Raw genomic sequence first — 24,711 nt, forward strand, 5'->3', positions numbered from 1 at the left:
TTCTCTGTTAAAGCAGTCAGTCCACAGAACTCACATTCTCTGGATTGAACACAACAGCAATATTTAGGCTGACAGTTGGTGCAAGAAAAAAAAAAACCCTGATTTTCTGGTAATGAGGGAATGAAGGCACTGTCCTTTCTCATTCAAACATTCAGACCTCATAGGGGTTTGGGATCTAAAGCTGATTTTACATGTAAATCAGACTAGAATTTGCAAATCCAAGAACAATAATGAGAAAACAGTTATCATTGGCTTCCCAAAGTGATTGTTAGCTTACTCCAAGATGGCTGACTGGAAGTACAGCTAATGAGCTTTTCCACTGAAGCTCAGTGTTCCTTTAAGCATCTCATTATTACCCACCCCCATCCTTCAGCCAGGCTCGCTGTGCTGAGAAGAAGCACAATCTGAATATGTGCCTCTGTGAAGCCCTTCCATCTCTGTTGTATAATGAGGAGAGTAGATGCCACTTGCCTAAATATAGGGGCAAGGCAATTTTTTCCTGGATATTTGTCATCTCTGGAATCTATAATTTTTATGACACTCTCTTTCTCAAGGTCACTCACTCAGCTCATTAAGGGTCTGAAGTGTAAAAATATAAATGGCAAAGAGAAGCCAGAATCTAAGCAGGTGCCAGCATGTCTGCCAGCCGCCCCTTTTATCTTTTCCTTTTTAAGTTCAAATATTTCTTAGTGGACTGTAAAGTTTCTTAATTAATGGGAGCAGGGAAGCTTCTGGTGTCATGGGGTATGGGGCTGAGAAGGAAACGAGTCACCATGCATGCTGGTGCAGAGGATTGAATTGCTACCTAGCCATGAGCCTGATATCATACCAAGTGCAGCGATGGAGCTGGTTTGGCAATATGAATCTCTGAGTCTGGATCCTCAGACATCATGTAGAAGCTGGAAGCCGCAGCTGGAACCACTGGGCACAGAGAGAGAAGCTGTATGCAGAGGCAGGAAAGTCTCCCTAAGTGGGCACACCAGCCAGCCTGCTATATACAATTGCCAACTTCATGCAACAAAGGACATGGTCTCAAAGCACATACAAGTAAGGACCCAAATATCCACTGTGGTACATACTACATGCACAGTGGCATTTCTATACACAAAGACACACACAGAGAAAGGCACAGACTAAAGCACACACACAAGGGCATACAAGCACACAAGTTAAAGAAAAGAAAGTAGATGTTAAAATCATTTCCATGAAGGTTCAAGAATCGACAATATTCATCCGTATTGTAAAACTGTTTAGTATTTTCATAAAAACTCTTTATTTAGCACAGCTGCTTTGCTGTACCCGAAAAGCACCACAGTGACATTTGCCAACATCCCCTGATTCAGAAATGAAATAGGGACCCCGCAGCGCCGGCTGCCGTCTCCGCGATTCTGCTTTCTTATCACTGCACAGAATCAGACCGATCTCTGCCTCAGTGACACCGGGCTTCCTCAGTACTCCTTCCACTTGTGAGAACCCCTAATCGGGTTGTTAGCCTCCCGCTTGAGTTGGCTTGCTCACTGGCGCCATCTGGCCATCGGTGGGGGGCGCTGCAGAGAGTGCGGTGAGCAGAGATTGGAGCATTCCTCTCCAACAAAGGCTTACAGCCTCAAAGTTAGGGAGTGAGAGGAAAATGTCAGTCCTGTCCCTGACTTTTAAAAACCACCTTTAGATTGAAACAACCTTTCTCTATGAAAAATGTCAAAGAAAGAATATCAAACAAAATATTCTGCTTAGAAGAAATGCTGGGAGAACAGGAAATTAATAAAAGTGAAGGTAGGAGAAACCCCATGCGTGTGTAAAATTGTGCCTCTTAGAAAGAAAGCTTTAAGGACAGGATTTATTGCCACACATAAAAGATTTGCATGAAAAGAGTGAGAAAGTGACCCATTTAGGTTGCAGCAGCTCACTGGGGGGAAAGTAAAGATGCCCTCCTCAGCTGTGCTGCTCTTGCCACTGTCATTCCTGCTCTCTTCTGTCCCATGCTAAGCTTGTTAGCAGCCTGAAGGGGCTCCATGATGACCCGAAGGGCCGGTTCCTCCTGATGCATTCTGTAATACTAATTAACTAATTCCCAGCCACATAAAGGGAACCTGTGAAGATTCGCCCGAGGCGTACCGCTAAGTAAATGGTGACAGGCTTCTCCCTTTTCAATTAGATGCAGTGACACAGTGTGACAGGAACAAGTGGACTAATGACGAGAGTTCTGCAAGGTTCCATTCCCAAAAATGGAAGGGAACCCTTGGCATGCGTCGAGCCTGTGCACAGCAAAGCAGAATTCTGCCTTTGGTTGTGTTTGTGTGCCACCGAATGTAAGATTTAATCTAAAACGCCGCTTTTTGAGACTGCCTCTGTTCTGAAATGTCTGACAGGCCAAGGCACAGGGAGGAGAGAGAACGGCCAGCCTAATTAAACCCATCCAGGTGGCGCTGCGTTCTGAGCCACAGCAGCCCTGACTCCAGCTGGCCCCGCCCTGTGCCACCCGACTCCGCTGTTTGTGTTGCAGATCTCTTGCTCACATGGCAACTGTTGCTATGTTTGCAGTAATAAGTGGGTGATGCTAGTGTCTCAGTAATGACTGCGATACAAGAGCCATGATTTCCAAATGGATTTTTGAAGCTGCTTGCACAATGGCACTGCACAGAGTGACAGCTTTAATTTCCCATAGAGTCTCATTCTTTTCACCTTCCATATCTTCTGTGTGGACTGGATCTAACCCTCACAGAATAGCAAGAGTGACAGCTCCTTTCCTTTGGCTTGCTGGTATCTAAAAAGGATGTTTGTTATTTTAAAGGGACATTGTTTCTTGTTATCTCTTTTGAATCTATGGATTTCAGTATTTCTTGTACTGAAGTAATAGCAATTAAAACCATCAGAACACATCATGGGCCCAGAAAGAAAGCACCTCCTGTATTAACCACAAAAGAGGAAATGGCATCTGCTGTTAATATCTGTGACATTAGCTGGGTGCCCTTATTAATGAGCAGATGTTTGAAGGGCCTCAATCACAAATAAGTTTGAAGAATTCATGAGTGGGTATTTTTATGCTGCATTTTCTTTCACAAAGACAGTGAGCAAATGAAGTCTGTGTTGTTTCCTGATCATAGCCAGGTACCTACTTCTTAGTGAGTGCTGTAAGGCTGTTTCCTAGGTAGAGATGGGCGTGGCCTCAGCTCTAGGGGAGATATCCCAGGATAGTTGCTCTGTCCACTGATAGTATTATTACACGGCCACACCATGGAAGATCGCTGTGTGCTTTGGTCCTTAACCACAGTTGAGACGTTGCGAATTGTTGTAAGCTGATTGTAACAGTAACAACCACAGCTCTCCCACAGTGAGACCCAGCAATCCTCAGTATTCCACAAATGATCGAACTGGATCAAAGAATGCATGACCTGCTGGGGCCTTTCTAGCAAGGGACTCCTGGTCTGAGCCTGGGTCCCCCTGAGTCCAGCCTCTGTGGGCTTTCCCCTCCATGCCAAGCTGTTGTAGTGACAGGCAGGAGAGCTGCTCTCATATGAATCCTGTGTGACACCACAAATCCCTTCCTGTGTGGGGTTTCTGGACCCAATCCATAACGAAGCAAGTGAGTACACACGTGGTCCTCACAATGTGGTCCTCAAGCAGCTCCTTCAGCACCTGTGGGAATCTGTTGGAAAGATGGCCCCACCAAGACCTAGCCACTCTCAGCCTGCCCCTTAGCAAGCATCCACATGTGTGAATGAATGCTCATTAAGGTTGAAGGCATGCCAAATCCAGTCTCCACAGGGTTTAGGAAGCCCCTCACTTTCCTTGCTCTCAGTGGCTTCCCTTCTCCAAGCTGTAAAGCCTGCACTTAGAAGCAGCCCCAATGGCTGGTGGACTGGGACTGAGAGCATCTCTGCCTTCTCTGCAGAGGCTGTTTCTATCTTAATTAACTTCGCACACCCATGCAGTGTGTGTCTGTGATATCAGCTGGTACAGTACATTACAGGAAAGAAAGCACTGAGGGCCATGGCACACATCTTTACCTTAATTTCTGTAGGTGTGTCCATTAAAAATGACAGTCCAATATAAAAATGAAAAAGATGTTAGATGCTCAGAAAGCAGCCACCTAACGACACAGATTTCAAGCAAATGGTTCTCTTCTATTGTATTGTAAGAGCCACCTTATTTATTATTAATAAAAAATGATTCTTATACAGATCAGTCAACACATGGAAAAATAAATTACAAGAATATGAGACAAAGAGAAATGATTTCTATTGCTGTTTTTCCCTATCACACATTAAGGACAAGTGTGGCTATGGGGTAGTTGCTGTCAACTGAGTTTCAGTTTATAAAAATTTCTTGTTGCTTTTGCTTCAGCATGGCTATTTTCCTTTTAAGTTTATTTATTCACTTTACATCCCGATCATAGCCACCTCCCTCCTCTCCTCCTGGTCCCACATTCCCTCTCTCTTCCCCCACCCCTCTCATCCACTCCTCAGAAAAGGTGAGCCCCACACCAGCTCATGAAGTCACATCAGGACTGAGGGCATCCTCTTCCTCTGTGGCCTGGCAAGGCAGCCCAGCCCAGGGGAGAGTGATAAAAAGCAGACAACAGAGTCCATGTCAGAGACAGCCCCCTCTCTTCTTACTAGAGGACCCACGTGGAGATTGAATTGCTCATCAGTTACATCTGTGTAGGGTGCCTAGGTCCAGTCTATGCATGGTCCTTGGTTGGTGCTTCAGTCTCCACAAGCATTGTGCATATTTTAATTATAAAGAATTAGAAAGTTAATGTATTTTTAATCACTTATCTAAAATATATGCTGATCTCCTTCCAAATATGCAGCATTGTCTTACAGATCTCCCTGGTGTTTCAATAGACTGGTCTTGTGTAAATACTCTTGACAATCTAAATATATTATCTTATTTTACATTCTCTTTGTGCTAGCCATATTTTCTTCATTTAAAAGATTGTATTATTTTTATTATTATTACTTGTAGATGAGAAAACACCAAACATGCCAGTGTGTTCCCTTACTGCTCTAAGACATCTGTTTGGTTCCTTTGCCCTCTGGAAGATTGCTGCCTTTCTGCATCAGCATTCATGTTTAGCATACTTTCAAGTGCCTCTAAATGCTGCACTCTGCAGCAGACACCGGAAACATGATGGTGCAAGAGACTGCACTCCGCCAAGGATGTCAGAGAGGCAAAGGGAAGAGACATGCGGAAGCAAGGAAGCGATCCCATGCTGACCCAGGAAGGGTTAGGAAGAATCAGCAGGAGAGGCAGGAGCTTTGGGGTGGGAAGACACCACGGTGAGAAGCCATGTGGTGTGACCAGAGAGCTGCAGACTCAGTGCAGATAGCACAGAATCTGTGGGCAGGGATTTAACTCCAGTAGAGGGAGAAATGAGAGTGCACCATACTGTTTTGTGTCCAGGAGCAAATGGAAACATGGGATCTACTTCCTGTCTACTGCTCCCTTCTGGCCCATAAGAACTTAGTCTATCCAGGGAATGTGACCAGATACAACAGACAGTGGTCATCACTGAAATTGCTCTGTGGCATGACCCAAAGCTCTGGGTGACACTGACTGAACAATCTTGCTTTTCCCACAACTTTGTTAGGCCCAGTTGTCATAAGTTACAGGTGGGTGTGAATGAAAAAAATGCAGATGACATATAAGTGACTTAGGTATAGCTGACAGCTATTCGAACACAACTGTGTCCCTAGGAATTGAGGGAGCCAGGTGGCTCTTGGTCCATCACCTATCTGGTATTGTTTTTAAAAAAAAAAGAAAGAAAGAAAGAAAAAAGAGCAAAGAAAAGAAAGAAAAGAAATTGTTAATGGATATTCCTTTTTAAACTTCAAGGAAAGGGAAATAAAAGGTCCGGCCACCATTTAAAAAGAAAAAGAATGGAAATAACATACCCAGTTTTTACAGCCTGCCATTTGCTCATTCCCACAGTGAACGGTGCATAATGAGTCTGGAAGCTACTGCTCCAAGCACCTTAGCCATATGGTCCTTCTGCTCCACAGCATCCCTCACTCACACAGTTCATCTGCCTTCATCCTTTAGTGCCTAGAATGACACCTGTCAGGTGGCAGCTTTCCATCCAGGGCTCACTGAATGCAGGAAACGGCACCTGCTGCCCACAGGGCAACCTTTGCACCTCTTGCCTCACTGCTAAGAGCTTCCTGCCATGCTCTTCATCAAGGTGAGTGTTCCCTGCAGCCTGCCTGCCTCCAGATGAGCTTCCCCACTAAAGGTTTTACCTGGAGACAGGGATGGTGGGTACCTCGAGCTGGCCTCTCTGCCTCTCATCCAGGTAAATTGCTTACCACAGGAAGCCAAGTTGCATTCTGCCACCTCCCTGATATTCCTCATGACACACAAAGAAGTCACAGTTGGCACTTTAAAACTGATGCTAGCTTTTGGACCCTTAACAAATCCGTCATCAAAGAGTTTTGCTGTTGGAATCAACAGCATACTCAGCTTGCTCTGTGTGCAGTGACAAGCTTGTCTGAAAGGCCTGAGATCATTGTAGACGTGCCCCGGGAGTAGGAGTTGGTTTGGTTGTGAATGCAAAGGTTTCTGATTTGTTCACTCAGCCAATATGCTGAGGCCACATCACTTCTCTCAGTGTGTTAGGCCCATTAATCCAGTGAAGTAACTACGCTGACTAGAGTGAGTCCATGCAGAGTGGAGACAGGGACATTGACCACTGCTGAGAGCCAATGGACCCCCTTCCCCACAATGGCACAACACCCTCCTCACAATTATCCACCTATATGACGAGCCAGGTTTTCTGTAGCCCTCATCTTCTCCTCTCCCTTTCTCTTCCAATCTAAGCAAGCCTGCTTTTATCCAGAGCAGTTGTTACTACACACAGGACAGTTCCCTGTTTAATTTCTTCTCAGTTGCTTAACGATGGAGTCATCCTTTTTGTTTCAGTCTTGTGTTTAGGGTTTGAAGAGCTAGATTGATGAGCATTACCAGAGAGAAATATTTTTTGAAAAGTAAGCGAAGCTGGTGACATATTACTTCAGCGTTTAGTGAAATTCAGCAAACCTAATTCTATTATCCTGTCAAATGCTCACATAAAGGACACGTCTGAAAGCAGATTTCAGATGCATCTGTAAAGACTTCAGGAGCCACAGCCACATCTGCAAAAGATGAAAGAATCTGTTGCTGACAGGCCATTGTTTTACAAAGCAAGTAAATAATCTTCCAGCAACTAATTAAATAAAGTTATCTTGTTGCTGCTGCGCCTGCCTGCTCTCCCTGGGAGAGGTTGTCAGGCAGTTAATGATAACATGTTTTCTCAGTTAAGGCTTCTGGACATTTTCATGGGCAGATCGACCCAAACACACCAAAATAGCAGCGTTCTGCATGAGTCATGGGGCAGGGGGCAGGGATGCAGATTTTACAGAGCGCCTGCATCCACATCATTCTAGTCCTTGTTTATTTTTGCCACCAAGGATGAGTTACCAGCTATTAAATGCATACCTCTGACCAAAATGCCAGGGGCAAACGTTTTAAAGCATTTCTCTTTCACTCTGTTTGTCAAAGGTTCACAAGCTGATGCACTGAAAGGACCCCATGGCACTTTCCAGCAGCTACTGGGTGTGGGATGGAGCTGTGCTGAAGTTCTTGTTATTGAAAGGGCACATTGAAGTATAGGAGGAGCACAGCAGAAAGGCTCATTTTAATAGAGTTGTCACTCTTCTCTCTGCTGTCCATCAGTCATCAGAAATGAAAATACTACACAGAACTTAGCTTTACTGAAGGTTACATATACGACTATCAAATATTCTCGGCTACCTGCCAGGGAGATGGTCATTCTATATATAGTCTGTCTGTCTGTCTATCTATTTATCTATCTATCATCTAGCTATATCATCTGTCTATATCTATCTATCTATTATCTGTCTGTCTACCTATCATCTATTTCTCTATCATCTATCTATCACTGTATCAGTGCATCTATATGTCTGTCTGCCTGTCCATCTCTCTGTCTCTCTTTCCAGTGGTAGAGATCAAATCCAGGGCCCCAAGAATGTTAGACAGCTACTCGACAGCTGGGCTTCAGCCTTATTCCTTTTCAAGGCTGAAAAGCAGTCAGAACTGTTAGGAAATAGACTTAAGCGGTAGACAGGTAAGTCAGGGGTTACCCCGTCTGTCTAAATCCAGAGCTGCTGTGTGTTATTTTCATTGTGGTATTAGAAATTCCATTTGCAACTTGGGTGAAAAAGAGTAATTAGTAACAGTGGGGGAGTAGCCTGTTACAAATGACAACAGTGTACCCAAACAAGGCATTGCATGTTCTCTGTCTCCACATCAAACACTATACTCCTCCAGTACTCATGACTATATGTAGTCATGTGACCTTTCCCAGCCAGTTAAGGCAACTTACTTGTAGAACTATTCAGGCCCAGTGTGTTCTACATATTAAAATACATATTAAAGTATGTGTGTTCTACATATCCAGGGTTAGCCTGATTTACATAGATGAAGTGTGTTCTACATAGATGTACTGACCTTACTTGAGGTCAGTGCACTCTGTATAGCTGAAGTGTCCACATTTAGGGTAAGCGTTTTCCACATATTTGAAGTGATTTTACTCAGGGTTATTGTGTTCTATATAAAGATAAATGTCGTATTACCAGATCTCTAAAATAAACTCTATACTAGATACCATTCTTCATAAACCCCTGTCAAAATTCACCAGAAGGCTATACGAAAGTATTGGCTGCATGTGTCCTGATGAGTGGAACAGCAGGGGAACATTGTAGCATCCTTCTGCTCAGTCCCATCACCTTCAAGTGTCCTGGTACTCCTGACAATATTTATCCCTTATGGCTGCTAACAGCCCTCATCAAATGGCAAGTACATGACCATCTCCAGAGCAAAAATTAAATTTGTGTAAGTTATCTGACCTCCTCTGAATGAACTGAGTGTATCTACAATTTAGGATGTGGTTGGTGTTTGTGAGATAATTATTGTATAAATGATAGGCTCTGAGACCATGTTTCAGTTATACATGATGGTGTGACAGACTTGCTTACAGGGATGCAGGGTCAAACCAAAGTTTTGTGTGTAGAAACTCTGAGATTATCTGACATAAACCAAAAAACAAACAAAACATCGTCATCTCAGGTCTGATGGTGGAGATTATTAATAGCCTTCCTCCTCTGCCCCTTGTTTGGCAGGTGTTACTCATTATCTGTCATGGAAATCGTTTTCCATACCTGTGGGTAATTTTTAATGTGTCCTCTTTCTGCAGGTGTAATTCCTTTAGAGGAGGTTAATCACATCAATCCCATTTTACAGATGGGAATAAAAGAACAGAATTACCCTATTTTCTCAGGTCAGAGAGTAAGTCAGTGCCTCATTAACTTCCATTAGAATTTTCACCCCATCAAATTCAAAGAGCTTCTTCCCCAAGATGCTTAATTACTGTCAAGAATTTTCTGGCATCCAGTCTCATTGATACACATCTAGCAATTGAGCCCACAGGTGAGCAAAGCATAATGCTAGGGGCACGAGGCATGCTCAGGAAATGCTTAGGAAATGGGAAGTGGGTCTGCAGAACTAGCTGCAGGAACAGGCTTCAGCGTCAGTACAGGGCTGTAAAGGAGAGTTAGAAGTGTGAGCTTTGGCTAAGGCTCCATAAATGTAGGCTTTGTTATCAACCGCTCTGCCAGATGTGTTGTGCTCCATTCCCATTGGTAAATGAGCAGGGTCTCCCTTACCTAGACAGTGAAAGGTTTAGAGAGTGACTCCTGTACAGAATATAGCCAGGGTGTTTGAAGAGAATTTGAGACTAGGCCATGAGGTGAGAAGAGTTTTTGAAATCCAGCTATCTGGAGCCAGAGGTCAAGGTCTGTGATGGAGCCGGTAGTAGTCAAAATGAGAAGGGGTTGGAGTCCCAGGGAGGCCTCTAGAGGCACAGATTACTGGGCCCACTGCCCGAGTTTCTGGCTGTGCATAGGGGACAGAAGCTAAGAATGCAGGGGCTGCTCCCTGGGAACCAGTGCCCGAAACAACACCCTGCATTAAGATCTGACCCACTGGCAGTGTCCAGCGGCGGCTGAGCTAGTGACATGTTGGATGCAGGGAGTGAGTCTGTCAGGCATGTGTGCATCCTGAGGGAGGACAGCGAAGCCAGCAGAGCCCATCTAGAGCAGGAAGCAGCAGAAAGGCAGTGTACTGTGGGGAATGTTGGCCCAGGTGGAGTGTGGTGACCAAGTGAGGCAAAGGGAGCTGCCAAGGTGACCATCTGAGTTTTGGTTAAGGTGTCAAGAAGTGTTAACCATTGATAGAAACTTCCAAAAACTACATCTCATGTGTTTCTGCTCATGCTCTCTCTGCACATTCTCCCCTGCCGCCCATTCACTCCTTGTATTTGCAGGTTAGGTTTCTTGTTTTCGTTTTTCTTTCTCTTTGCTTTGTTTAAGTTTTAGTCTCATGTGGCCCAGGCTGATATGGAGCTTCGTATATAGCCAAAAATTACTTTAAATTCTGATCCTCTTGCTTATACTTAGGAGTGCTGGATGACAGACATGTAGAACGCCGCATTCTAAGGAGGAAACTCAGGCTTTCAAGGCAAGTCTTTAACCCATGGAGCCACCCCCACCGTTCCTAATGCCACCATGTCTACAAACCCCTTCTTTGCTTCTCTTGTTCCTTTTGTCTAGAAAGTTACTGCTGAGACTCCAATGTTTTCAAGGCCAAGGGATCGGCAGAATGAACGCAGTATCTGTCCTCACAGTGTGAGCAGGCCATTTCAGCAAAGCATGGTGAATTTTATAAGAAGAGACCAGAGGCACAGCTGAAGGAATAGATGGCTGGACAGCGCGTGCATGTCTTTAGCTCTTTCTGCTTAAATGTGAAGTGCTTTCATCTCAGAGAATAAGTCAGAATTTCTTTACAACCCAGGCTAGTCTATTCATAGTGCCATTTCTGACATGAATAATAACTTCTCCAAAGCCCTGGGTCTGCGTCCAGCCGTTGTTAATCTTCCAAGCAGGTGGCTGATGCCCTGGTAGAACAAAAATCAAATCAGATGAGGGACATGTGTATAGCAATGTCCTCCAGTAATCGAAGGCCAGAAATAATTACCATCAGCCTCATCCCCTACCCTTCTCTCTGTGCACATCCTCCATGCTGGGATTTGCTGGCCAGAGTTTGTTTCTTTCTATGAAATCTGTCCCAGGCTCTATTGGAAACTTGCTATAGCAGGTGAAGCATTCAGGCCCGTGATGAATCAGGACCAGACACAAATAGAAGGCTGACGACTCAAGGTATTCAAAGAGAGACCTTTGGGGCAGTTCTGCACTTGGATCTGCTGCCTTTGCTTGCTGAAGCCGGAATTCAGTGGTGGCAGCTGCTACAAACCTGCATAAATAGAGGAAGCAAGGGCCTGCCGTTCTTATGGGAACATGCCATAGCTCCGATTACCAGTCCCCAGACAACACTTCCTTTCAGATCTGGGTCTCACGGTAAAAGACAGAAGAGGTCCTCTCCCTGAGTGGTGGCAGGGGGTATGTGCAGTGACAGATTAGTGACTTCTCCCTCCACAGTGTACTAATGCATCCTGAGCACACTTTATCTTAAGGAGTTGCATGACAGAATCTGTCTTTTCAGAATGTTCCAAGAGGTGCTTGTCTCAGTTGCTGAACTGTGTATGCCTGGGCTTAAGAGTGAAGGAAGAAACCCCGGTAAAGCCCCAACCTCATCCTGCTGGGTATTGATGACCCAAATCTAGGCTAAAGTTGGCAATTCCCACAGATTCTGAACCAGTGGACAGTATGCCTAAGTCCCTGGCTTTGGGAGAAACTGCCGGTAGAGGGAAGCCAATTCTAGGCTCAGATGCATAAAATACAAGCCTGTGCCATGCAAAGATTCCGAGAGCCCATGTCCAGACTTTCAGATGTCTGACTTCCAGACTGGAATCTGAAGACCCAGATTACTAATGACAAGAAGCCCAGGCTGCTCCTACAGCCCTCCACCAGGCTTCCTGTGACCTCAGGCACACAGTATGATCCATCCTGGCTGCAGCTCCACATGGGAAAAAAAATCAGGAACACATCACCACACCCCATTTCTACTGGGAAAATTAAGGAATAATGTGTGAAATTAATGTTACGATTTCAAAACGCCTCACTGACATGATCCTATCAGAAATGTTCATGAATCCTGTGGGTCCATAATGCCAGGAGTTCTGCGTGTGATGCCTATGGTTTCACATATATAAAAGAACAGGGAAATCCTGCAGTTCATTGCAAAGGTCTGGGTGAGGTGGACCTATGGCATTCAACCAATAAATATGCCTGAATGCCTCTCATTGGCAGCGGCTTTGTCATGGTCACGACACATCAGTCAGGCAGACAAAACTGTGGGGAGACATCCCTAAAACACACAGTAAATACTGGATTTGAAGAGAGTCTATGGAGTGCTGAAAACTCAATGTCATGGTGATGACATCACCTGTTGAGACTGATCCAGCCTGTTCATGCTGGTTTGAGCAAGTCTCTGTGGACCTGCCAGAGTAGAGGGGTTCTGTCTCTTTCACTGACCACTAGAAGACCATATGTTCCTTCCCCAAGGAATCCATCTTGCTTTAGCATCTGACTGACTTTGCTGGGTTCAGGCCAACCAGGAAATTCCTGTTAGACTTCCACATAATCTTTTCTTTTCCAAAAATAATGCAAGAAAGTGTATTAGCAAATGACCACAAAATAGCCTCTGAGTTAAAACTTATAAAAAATCTTCCATTTTTCTTAGTTCTGTGACTATGACTATTCCTTGATTTGTTCATTTATTTAGCAGAAAATTTATCAAGGGTTTATAAATCTAGGTTGATCATGTAACATCAAATATATCAGTAACTAAGTCCCCTGTAGAGAGTCTAGTGTTGAATGACGTGACATAGTCTTGTAAATGAGTTATGTGTGCCCCAGTTGCAGCTAAGCTGGTACAGTGAGTGTTTACCATGCACAATGCCCTAAATCTGATTTGCAGCACCAGGGTCCGCAGCCTGGCATGCGCCATACACCATACACCGTACACCTTAAACTAACACACAGGTGTGTTGGCACAAGGAGAGGAATCCAAAGTTCAGGCCATCCTCATGTACTATGGAGTTGGGAGCCAGTCTGAAATGCTTGAGAGGTGAGCAAAACCTCTTAACAAATGAATGAATTGTGTACTGTTAATGCAATGGTAGGGGCAGGAGAGTACAGGAAGAGCTCTGGCTGCGGTAGAGGTAAGGTTTCTGGGAGCACTCACCCTGAAGAGCTGGGTGCTTACTAAGTACTTACTGTGTGTTACGCTGTGTTTGCTGAGCACCTTCTGTGAGTCAGGCTTTCTTCTGAGATCTTAGGCCCTGTTTCATCTAATACAATCATCACAGAGACAGGCAATTTTATTGTCCTTGTGTGGAGCAGAAAAGCGAGGTCTGGGAAGAAACCCATAGACAGTGGAGATGCTGGCTTTGAAAAGGTGGCTCTGTCTGACTTGATACCCCTTCCCTCCTATGTGACCCACACAGAGACAATTCTGCTGAGGAAGGAGCCTGAAGAAACTGCCAGAAGCTCATGCCAACCAAAGCAATTTTGTAAGCATGTAAGCTCCTTGCCAGGCCCCAAATGCCAAGGATGCAGAGATGGTTACCAAGCTGCAGCCACGTCTCAAAATGTGTAGCCTTTCTGCTGTGCCACGTATCAAGGCTTCATACATAGCCCTATGAAAGTGGCAATCAAGATCTAGCTGTACAAAAACCACCAAGCACTTTTACCAAATCTAGTCATGTTCCTGCCAACAGAGAAGGCCAAAGCAGTGCTGGGGTCAGCAGGAAGTTGCCAAGGATTCAGAGAGGTCACAGAACTTGGAGGGGTCCTCAACCCTACATGACTATGCGGGAGGATCGGGATAAAGCCTCTGGCAGTACCACGCCGCTCTGTTTTTGAGGGCCTGTCAGCACAGAAGAGAGAGGAAAACCTTGGTGGTGTGCAGCAAGACAAAAGGTTCCAGTGGTTTGGTGTATGTTCACTTAAAACAAAAACAAAAGCATACATGGCTTGTAATTTTTAACACCCCTTAGGCTGTTCCGAATGTTTTGTGTAGCCAGCCTGGGCTACATAATGAGTGCCTGTCCAAAGAGTTTAGGACATTTCAACACTTCTGTTCAGACTGGCCTGCCAGAAAGATCAAAGGAACATGGGATATCTCGCAGAGATCCGAATTCACATGAAAGAACCCAGGGAAATTAGTTCAACAAAGATGTGCTGTTAACTTCCCTCCATCCGGAAGGGGGAGGGGTGCCCACTCCCTGCATGCTTAGCGACTCGCTGTTCTTTTCTTCCATTGATAAAATGGGTTTTATGGTTTTTGTATCTATGACCATACGCGGACTAAAGAGACTGACAGCTTGGGCTCAGATGGCTGACTTCAAATTCAAGTTCTGTCACTCATAAGCTGTGAGTCTTGAGGAAATTAGTTAATCTCTCTAACATCAGCTTTCTCACCTGATGTGGTGGATATGTCCATTGTCAGCTTGACCGGACATGTCACTGACAGTGTGTGTCTGTGAAATTGTTTTCAGAGATTTTTTAACTGAGAAGGGAAAATCCATTCAGATGGTGAGGATGACAGCATTCCATGGACTAAGGCCCTACACTAAATAAAAAATGAAAATAGGGAAAGCTGACTGAGTCCTAGGATTCCCGTTTCTTTTTTCATAATATGCTCAATACGATAAACAAGTCTGGCATTCCCGCTGCCACGCTGAGAGTCACCTTCTCCATCATGCCACCTCTGTGAGACAGAGAGACAGCGCCCTCCATCTATGAGACACAATACACTCTTTTTCCTTAAAGTTGCTGCTACAGGGCCTTCTGTTACAGGAACAAGAAAAGGAGTCCAAGGCTGAAGGCAAAAGCCACATACTCATTAAAGGTTTTCAGTGAGAGTCACATGAGGATATATCTATTCATATCTAATGTAAACACCAAATGAGGCACAGCAACTGTGTGCCTCTTGTCTGCCCACGGTCACCTGCACTTTAGTCCTTAACATTGCTGTTCCACAAGACACCATGACAACGAATGGTAAATGTAGTGCCTTCTTTCAAGGAGATGATGTCGGATGGCTGCACTGAGGGAGCCATTTTAAAGGAGCAGGAAATGAGCAGAGGATTTAGCAACTGCTCTAAGGCAGAGGATGGTAAACTCCAAGCCATGGACACATCCATCCTGCTTCCTGTTTTGGCAGTGCATTGATGGAACATGCCCCTTTTTTGTTGCCCTGTGTCTGTGTTCACTTTTACACCATAACAGCAGTTGCTGGGACTCACACTATGCTGCCTGGAAAGCCAAACCTAACTACCTTTCGACTCTTCACAGACGAGAGTTCAGTTTCCTCAAAGAACTAAAGTTTACATGAGCTGCACCGTCCTAAAACTGCAAAGATAAGAATTTCACATCCTTGTGGAAAACGTGAACACTAACTTCACATCCACTTGTGTACTTCAGCCAGTCCTGGTACTATGTGTGGCACTAGGCAAACAAAGCTAGAGAAGGGCTTTTCTCCATGAGGGAGCCATGTGACCTAGCAGAGGCAGGTGAATATGATCAATGGCCTGTGGGTAGCTCTATCCTGTGAAAGCAAATAGTAGGGCTGACCTGAGCTCATCATGTCACCTTCCTCCATGGACCCTCCCATCTCAGAAGAGCTAAAACCTTTCTTTCTCTTCACTTCTACTTTCCTACCATCACCATGGTGGTGATGGAGCTGTAATGGAGATCACTCTCAGATTCCTCTGCCAGCAATGTGCAGAAAGTCAGGGACTGAACAAGGGAGGGGTGGTGCGCCATGCATGAGTCGCCACACAGCTGTATCTTTGACTTACAGCAATATAGCTTTCTGTGTGGTGGCTAAAGAAACGGGAGGTTGTTCAATGACTACAAGCTTTATTAGAAAAAACCAGAAGTAGCCAAAGGTAAATATCAGCAAAGTCCTGAAGAGGGAACCACACTCATTCACTCAGTCATTCCTCATTCATTAACTCATACTTACCTTGTATCAGGACAGCTTATTTACAGTGCAGTCTGAATTGGGGACGGCACACAGAAAGGCACACACGGGCTTGCTCTCATTCACTGTCACTGCTCAGTAGAGGAAATAGACCATCTTTTTTTGTCTTCCATTGAACACAGACCATGAACTGCATGGGTTGGGGGGGGGCTGAGGAATGCTTGCCTATAACCCCAGCATTCAGGAGGATAAGATAAGAGCATCACAAAGTCTAACCCAAAATAGACTACATAGACAAGCTATGTCGGATTGCCAAGGTCTTTCCATACATGCCTACCTCACCCTACCATCATATGACTGTAATCCCAATGCCCCAAATGCTTTCTGTCCTTTTCACCATGGTAGGAAAGAGCACACTTCAGGGTACCTTTGCCTGGGCTGGAGTTTGGCTGAATGTGTCTACTCCCTTCCCCAACTGTTAGGGTCCACATCTAACACATTCATATCTGTGTCTTAGTACATCCTAAGATCCCAGCCCTTGGCATTCTACTTTGCTTGGTATAAACCAGAGAGAGACAGAGAGAGACAGTGAGTGTGAGAGCAAGAGAGAACCTGGGAGTATATTGGCTTCTAGAATCAATGGTATGAAGCAGAAATAGCAAACTATTTGGCAGTTACCTGGCTCATCTGAATTAATATTATGTAAACAAAGCATGAGTTACTCTCTCCCAGCCTCAGTTTCTTCACAAGTAAATAGATGGTTAGGGAATTTAAGGTTGTTTGTAAGGTATCTGGCAGTAACATGTAGCCAGAAATCAATGTCAGTTTCCCTTTTCTGCTTAAGACTCCAACCCACCCCAGATGTCAAAGAGTGGGGCATCCCAGGCCACATTCCTGACTTCTCCACAGGATTGGTATCTGAATCTGGAGGAATCTGGAGAGCTTGCTTCCCATCTCAAGATGCCAGTTTCCTTCTTGGTAAAAAGAAATCCTGCAAAAAAAAAAATGGGCAAGGGGGAGTTGGCTTTCAATCGCTGCGCTGCTGAGATCTCTGAGGTATAAAATATAAATTTTTCCTTTCTTTTTAAAAAATAATAGTGAGTGCAGAAAGTGGGGTGAAGTAGAAAGACTTTTGCTAAATTTCCAGTATATTCCTCATTTTTAGCAGTAAGTCCAGCCCTACTCATGCCCAGTGGTTTGATCTCTAACTCCCTCATACCTGTTAATATTCTGAGGTAAACTGAGCTGTGTCAGGTCACTGTTGAGCACATGAGTGATTCACGAGCTGCCAAAGACTAACACATACTTTAAGCACTTTCCTTATTCATATTTCTTTGGCTAATTACTTTTTCCTTTTAAAATAGGGGAGCTGAGTGGGACCTTGGATGTTTGCCTAATGGCTCAAACAAAGCCTAGACCTGGTTGGTTGCCAGGCCTTTCTGAACTTTCATAGGCTGGGGATATTTGCCGCTGAAAGAAAACTGATGGGTTGATTTTCCTGCAAGAGAGATTTTGCACTGATCATCGGCTCCATAAATACTTTAGCTATTGTCCATTTTATATAATGGCAGCAATAAATTTGCTTTAATTTAAGACATTCAAATACAGAATATTGGAAAGCACAAAACAATGCTTTGAAAACAGCCAGGATAAAGTCTTGAATGAATAAATGATGTTGAACTTAATGGATAAATTAACCAATAAAAGTCTAATTAGACTGTTTCAAAGTGAGGGCAAGGTGTTTGCAATTGTGATAAAAATGCTATCTTACCCTCTGTGAGGGATGAAATATGGGTGTCATGGAAAGACCCCACAGCGCAGAGCATGACATTTATTCCTGATGGTAGATCCACTCTAAAGAAAACAAATTGTTTCCAGATAAATGCCAAACGGTCCAGCCAACCCAACCATGGCTTTTTCTACTGCAAGCACTGACTTCATAGTATAAACACCTTTATTAGCATTTCAGCTGTCGTTTCTCTGCCTTTTCTTTGGATAAGTTCTTTAGATTGGTGTCAACCAACTAAAATTCTGATAGAAGTTATCTGTGTGGGATTCATTTTGAGTGAAAGAAATGAGCCCTAACTTGGCTGTATTCCCCTCGGAGGAGCACACAATGATGCCCCTGGCCAGCATGTTTGTACTAATAGCCTTACATGGGAGCCTGGTTTTGACAGATGGCAAAAAGATCCAATAAACCACAAAAAAACATTTGCAAAGCTGTGAGGCCCTGGATAGCATTGTCTTATTTGAAGTCCAAATGTCTAATTCTTCCAGGATGCAGGTAGCTTGGGGGCATTGTTAGCTGCATAAAACCTAATTGGACCAATTAGAATAGAATTATTTTGCCTGAAGTGTTTAATCACACTGGTCACCTAATGATTTTTTTTCTCATTGTTCAGTGTAGCTGGAGCTGTTTGAAAGAAGATATATCCATATACACAGCTTACAATATTATCCAAGACAAGGTGGAGAGGGTTAGTGGGAGTCATAAATGCTGAATTTTTGAAGATCAATGTATGTGTGTATGTATATGTGTGCATGTGCGTGTGTATTTATGTATGTGTGTATATTTATGTGTGTGTTCATATGAATGGGTGTGTGTACATGTGTGTATGTGTGTCTATATATGTGTGCATGTGTGTATGTATGGGTAAATGTATTAATGTGTGTGTATGTATGTGTTTGTGTGTGTGTGTTTGTTTGTGTGTGTGTATACCTCATGTTTTAGCATCTCTGCAAGGGGACAGGTACATAAGTGTAGTCATTAGAAAGAAATAGTGTTCAGAAAATCAAATAAAGTCAGGCATGAGGAAAATGATTCTACTTTTGCTGTTAAGAAAAAAGATATTTATAATGAACAGTTTGATGTTCATTTTTATTTGTCAAATATACAAATTTCTGTGTTCCCCATGAGTATTTCAGGGAGTTTCCGGGTTATAGAAATAGTTTGCTATATGCTGCAGTTAAATAGAATGCAGGTTACAGGGGAAAGTCTGGTTTGAAGCTCTGAAGGCCTTTTGTTCAAGCCCTGCTTCAGCCTCTTGCCAACCTTGAGTGTTGGTGCCAGTCATCTGAGCATTATCTGTGCTTTTTTACATGCCTTGGGGACTTTGAGAAAATGTCACAAGCTAAGCAATGGAAAGCATGTGCAACCTACAGAGACCTCAGTAAGCATAGGCAACTACTGTCATTATTACGTCACTGTGGTTGAACTGAAATGTCTCTTATTCCATTGTTTTGTTTCCATTCTTACATTAAAGCCATGGATAACAGCATATATTTACCACAACTCACCAAGCCACACTCCCAGTGCTGTGGGAATATGGAAGAAGCTCAATAAAGAAGGGTTTTCTTTCAGAGGCCTCTTTGAGTGTCACACAGTTAAAGTTAGTTATGGTTCTAGGGATTGTTCTGAGAATTCAAGAGATTCCATAGCATGATTCATTCTCCAACACCAAAAGCATTTGGCAACCCGTGGTTTGGAAGCAAACACTGTGTCTGTTTTGGAGGCTCTAAATGGGCCATTTGGACTCACTGTGACATTGGCTCATCCCTCAAATCCAGAGAGATGGCAGGGGAGGCTCTCCTTCTGTTCAGACAATATTCTCCTTATTTATTCTTGGACCCCGCTTAATAAACACCTTTCTGAATAGAGAGACCACAGTGTTGGTTTTAGGGGCTTCCTCAATGCAGCTTTCAAGCACTGCAGCATGAATATGCCCAAAGGGAGCTACAGAACTCTCCTAGAAGCCAGGCTTACACAGCCAGTCTGTCACCTCAGTGATGGGGTTCTGTGAAATCCCTTTCCTCACACTTTGCTCAGCTTCATCTTGGTGGCAGTGTGGTTCTTCCTCAGAAATGAGACAAGAAAGAAGATACTTTCAGTCACATGGCATGGATCAAATGGACTATATACACAAACAGCTACAAATAGCACATTCAGCATACAGTAAGGTAGGCTATGGTGTGTGTGTGTGTGTGTGTGTGTGTGTGTGTGTGTGTGTTTGTGTGTGTGTCTGTGTGTGTGTGTGTAAGATGCTCAGCCCTGGGTGAGAGGCAGAGCAGAGCAGCCAGAGAGGGAAGATCAAGATCTTCTGAGTAAATGGAAGTTGGCTTCTCACTCCACTTTCTAGTGTGCCAGGCTCTTTCAGTACACACCATCCTTGAAGCCCTTCTGAGAACACAAGGGACAGAGGAAGCAGCGGTGCCGTCTTCCGTGGCATCCAGAGACACCTTCTTTAGCTTGCTCCAACAGCTGCTCCAGCCTCAGCTTTCATCAATCCTGTGTCCTTCGGAAACTGCTCAATGTTTTAGACTTCTAGTTTAATTATTCACAATGCCTAAGGCTCAGCCAAACCCTGTAAGGGTGGGTGGTCACCCATAGGGGCTGACGTGAACCTCGTCACCTCTGAATATGCAGCCACTAACAGCTCCCTCTGGTCACTTGTCCTTTGACACAGGTCTCCCTTTGTCAGTGGCTAAAGAGTCATGAGAATCTTTGCAGCATCTGCTGGAAGCCGATGTGTGTCCCAGCCTGATGGCCTCCTTGCTCTTTATCCTAAGCGAAAAGCAAATCCATGCAACTTCCTGTTCTTACTCAGCTTTGGTGGTCTCTAGTAACCTAAGTATTTTCAAGGGAATACAGAAACCCTGGGGCTTCATCCCATCTACAGAGGGCATTGCTTATGATGGTGTCCATTAACCAGTAGCTGAGGCAGTGGAGTCTGTAGTGCCCTCACGTGAGGGGGTGAGCGCTGTTGATATGCCCTCTATCTTCAGCACTCTTCTTTTACTCATGGCTCTCTGGCTTTACGAATATCTTGATTTGCTTCTCCAGTTGATAATAATTTTTGTATAGTGTACTTGTCATTGGCATCATTGTCTGCATTTACTTCAGCCAATCACAATAGCTGTCTGTGAAGTTGCAGAATGCATGTGAATTGTTTAGTTCAAAATGAAAAACTACTCAGTGCTAAGATACATTGTATCATATTATTTAAAAACAACAGTTTTAAAACTATCTTGTTTTCTTTTTCTAAGAGAAAAATTTACCTTACACTCACAAAATACACACATAGGATTTCCTTGTCTCACACATACCCATAACCCATACCTATACACGTACAATACACACATACATACATATAATGTAAGAAGTGTATACATACATATAGAGTAAGAAGGATGCCTAGTTTCAATAATGACTGAAACACTATGAAATGGATGTGGTGATTAATGCCCATCAGACACTTGCAAAGCAGAGACGGAAGGATCCAGATTCATAGTCATCCTCAGCCACATGAGTCAGAGCCCATCTCCAGGCTGCCGGAGACCCCGCCTCAGAATACAGAGGGAAACAGAAACCAATGGAACTCGAAGCAGCCAGTGCTTGCCTTACCTGCCATGGGCTCACGGTCATGGGCATTGGCTTTGTAGACACTGCATCACTCGACGAGCCTTGCTTTGTGGCCACTACTTCAGCCTGAGTCCTGATACACATGTTAAACCCTGAGCATCCATGAAACACTGCTGAAGGTCAAACGCGCATGGGTGTGAAAGTTAGCTCCGTCCACCAGGGTCTAATTTCTTCTTTTGTTTGACCTGGGTGTGCTTGGCTTCCATCTGTCTGTCATCCTAGAACAGAGTCCAGTGCCAATGTGTGTGGCATTTTCTGGGGAAGGTTAGGTTCCCTGGCATGAATTGCATTCAGCCACCGAATACCCAGGGCATCCTGAAGATAGGCTTTTATTCATAGGAAACCAGATAGCCATTTTGGTGATAAAGTATTTATTCCCCATTATCGTCTTGTTGCCAAGACTACTGCACAGAACACATTGTTTCAAGGGAGCTAGCTTCCTAACAAGACTATGCACACTGAAAGAAAAAAAATCCAATTTTGAAAAATAAAGCAACAGTCTACAACTAGAATTGTGTGCTGTTTGCCACTTAATATCGATTGAGATGACTGTCTCATACTTTGAACCAATAATTTTTTCTCTCTTTAATCATTCCCTCTTTCCAAGAAACTTCATTGTTCTTTATAGCTTAAGGAAGTAAGGCTAGAGATGCACTTATTTATAAGGCAGTTAAGTGTGAGCCAACATTACCTTTCAAAAAACTTGACTTCTCTAAAGGAACAATTTTGAAGCACTTGATTTTATTTAACACATGTTCATGTTGACTGTAAGGTCCTGACGATGCCAGTGAGAATCCGACAATATTGAACAGGATCTTGATTCTCCTCTATGTGGCTGAGTTCAACGGTACACAAACAGAGGTACTTCTACATCAGTGCAGACTCATGATCTTAGGGTGGAGTCCTGAGGGTGTGGACAAGGAGGTCTTCACAGAAGAGTCTGACTTAGAAGGACATTAAACCGAAGCCATTTTTACTGAGTGTTTCCTCAACCATAGCACTGCAGGGATTTTAATTCTAATAATAAACCTTCCAATACATATGTTGTTATGCTTTCCACTGTACATATGGATAACTTAGGCCTAAGTCAGTCATCACCATGGGATAACAAGCAAAAGGCACATAATTCAACTGTAGTAGTCCAGCACAGTACACCCATTCCTAGCCATAACACACCCTGCTTCCTCTCAGGGGCAATGAGGTGTCAACACACCTTCAGGCAGGATGAGCAGCTTAGCCACAGTCATGAGGAACAGAATACTTGGGAATGTTCAGCTACTGTGGCTGAAGTTGTTTTGATGTTAGGGTAGGAGGCCTAGTGAAGAACAGTGGGATTTAAGACCCAAAGAAGCAAATACAGCCAGGGTATAGGGCTCAGCCCTTCAACCTTCAGGACGTAGGGATAGCAGAGACAGGCTCAGCTGAGGCTTATGTTACAGATGTGCCCACTGGAGGACAGACTGAGTGGCATGCATCATTTACGAATTTATTTGTTTATTCAATTCTTTGAAACTATTGATTGAGCTTCTTTTATGCACCAAGATGACTCTGAGGGCTGAGGGCACAGCAGGGAACAACAAATTTATCCTTGGCTTGATTGTGCATTACAACATAATTGTCAGTGTATACACAAGCAGGTAACAAGCAAATTCCATATTAACTGAGACCACTGAGAATGGAGTGACCACAGCAGAAGACTGGCTACTTTGGCCAGGAGAGAAGTGGACGAGAAAGCATGGCAGATATTCAGCACATCAGGATCTAGGTCCTCCAGGAAGAGTGTTTGAGGGATAACTTGTAAGGTGGAGGCTCCACACTGGAGCCTAGAGGGCTTGATAGACAGAGGATGCTGTAAAGAGCAAAAGAGAACATGAAGAGTTGGGGGCGGGATCTGGGTAAGTAAGGCATGTGCAAACTTGTCTAGGTTGAACCAGTGACTTACTGGCAGGTTTAACCTGGCAGATGTCTTAACATGCTTTGTATTTTCAAGTGAATGCTATGGACGAGATAGACAGAAGGTATGAGGCAGTGACAGCAATGAAAGCAGAGAGATCAATTAGGAGAAGAGCTGCAAAAGTCTGGGGAGAAAGAGAATTCCCTAACAGTATTGAGATGAGAAGATCTGGTGGCATTTGGAGCCCAACTAAAGAAGCCTTGACTGGAATGAGGTCTCTGGAGTATAAGCCAGTAATTTTGGCTGAGGTTGATGCCAGGGACCAGAGCCAGGAAAGTAGCTGGGGAGCTTGTGGTATAAAGACAGCTGCTGTGGACCCACGGAAGGTGGTTCTGGGCTCCCCAGGGCAGCTGCTCTGAGAACAATGAAGATTAAATGAATGCAACTAAGACCACAGCTGTGCGGTGTGCAATGCGACAAGCAGGATGAGAGCGTTGTCCATACATCGCCTTTGAGATCAAGAAATGGGAAGGAAGTCACTGCCTAAACGAACTGAGGTAGAAATTAGGGGAAAGAAGAAGATCAGGAAACACTGGGGAAATGTATACCTGAGGAGCAGCTACATGTGCAGGCTGTGTGGTGTAAAGTGTGAGGTGGCTCACACAGCCAGCCTCTGAAGGCCCTTTCCTGGGAAGATGGAGCTGCAGGAGTATAGAATTAAGCGACTGGGTATACATGCCTCTCCTGCTATCACAGTTCTGTGGAGTGGCCATTTCATAATAGTGCTTGGTAAGTGTTGCATTTATGTAGACCTATTAAGACATTATCATCCTGAGCTGAATTAAGTAAAGATTATAGTATCTGCAGCATCTAGAATCAGTGTTTTGGGTTTTTGTTATTGTTGTTGTTTATACCCAATTTTTAAAACAAGATGCTGAAAATATTAGGGTCTTCTCTTATTGTACAAATACAAACACTGAGGCTCAGGTAGAGTGTGCCACCAAGATTAAACTGCTGGCAACCATAACCTCGAAGGAAGAGGGCAAGACTCACATCTAGTTCCAGCTCACTCAAACTGTTCTCAGCGCATCCCAAACAAGATGGTATAAAGCCAAATCCTGTGCATATCTCATTGACATTTCTCGGGATCTGTGCTGGGTGACTGAATTCTGTTTTGTATGATATTTTATGAGTCAGGACCCCCATGTAAAGCTGTGTGCCATTCATCTTCCAGTGTTGGGGCACACTCCAATCCAGACCTGTCTTTGGAGGAAATGAACAGAAGTGCCCAGAACTCAACCATTGACGAATATGGTAAGCAGCAGACATCAGGGAACTCACTCCTCCGGAGGCGGCTCTCATGCATGTTGCTATCAAGGGAGAAGTTTTTGTA

General features: G+C 44.1%; 1 protein-coding gene across 1 annotated transcript in view; it reads left to right on the top strand.

Moving 5' to 3' along the window:
- Positions 1 to 24,711, top strand: part of Tnni3k (TNNI3 interacting kinase) — a 255,380-nt gene that overhangs the window by 224,932 nt on the left and 5,737 nt on the right. The window contains 1 exon segment of the mRNA XM_055614310.1: positions 24,553 to 24,636. Within this exon segment, the coding sequence (XP_055470285.1) occupies positions 24,553 to 24,636 (84 nt within the window).

The sequence above is a fragment of the Psammomys obesus genome, unplaced genomic scaffold, assembly GCF_907164565.1.
Source record: "Psammomys obesus unplaced genomic scaffold, mPsaObe1.curated_primary_1811, whole genome shotgun sequence".
Taxonomy (NCBI): Eukaryota; Metazoa; Chordata; class Mammalia; order Rodentia; family Muridae; genus Psammomys; species Psammomys obesus.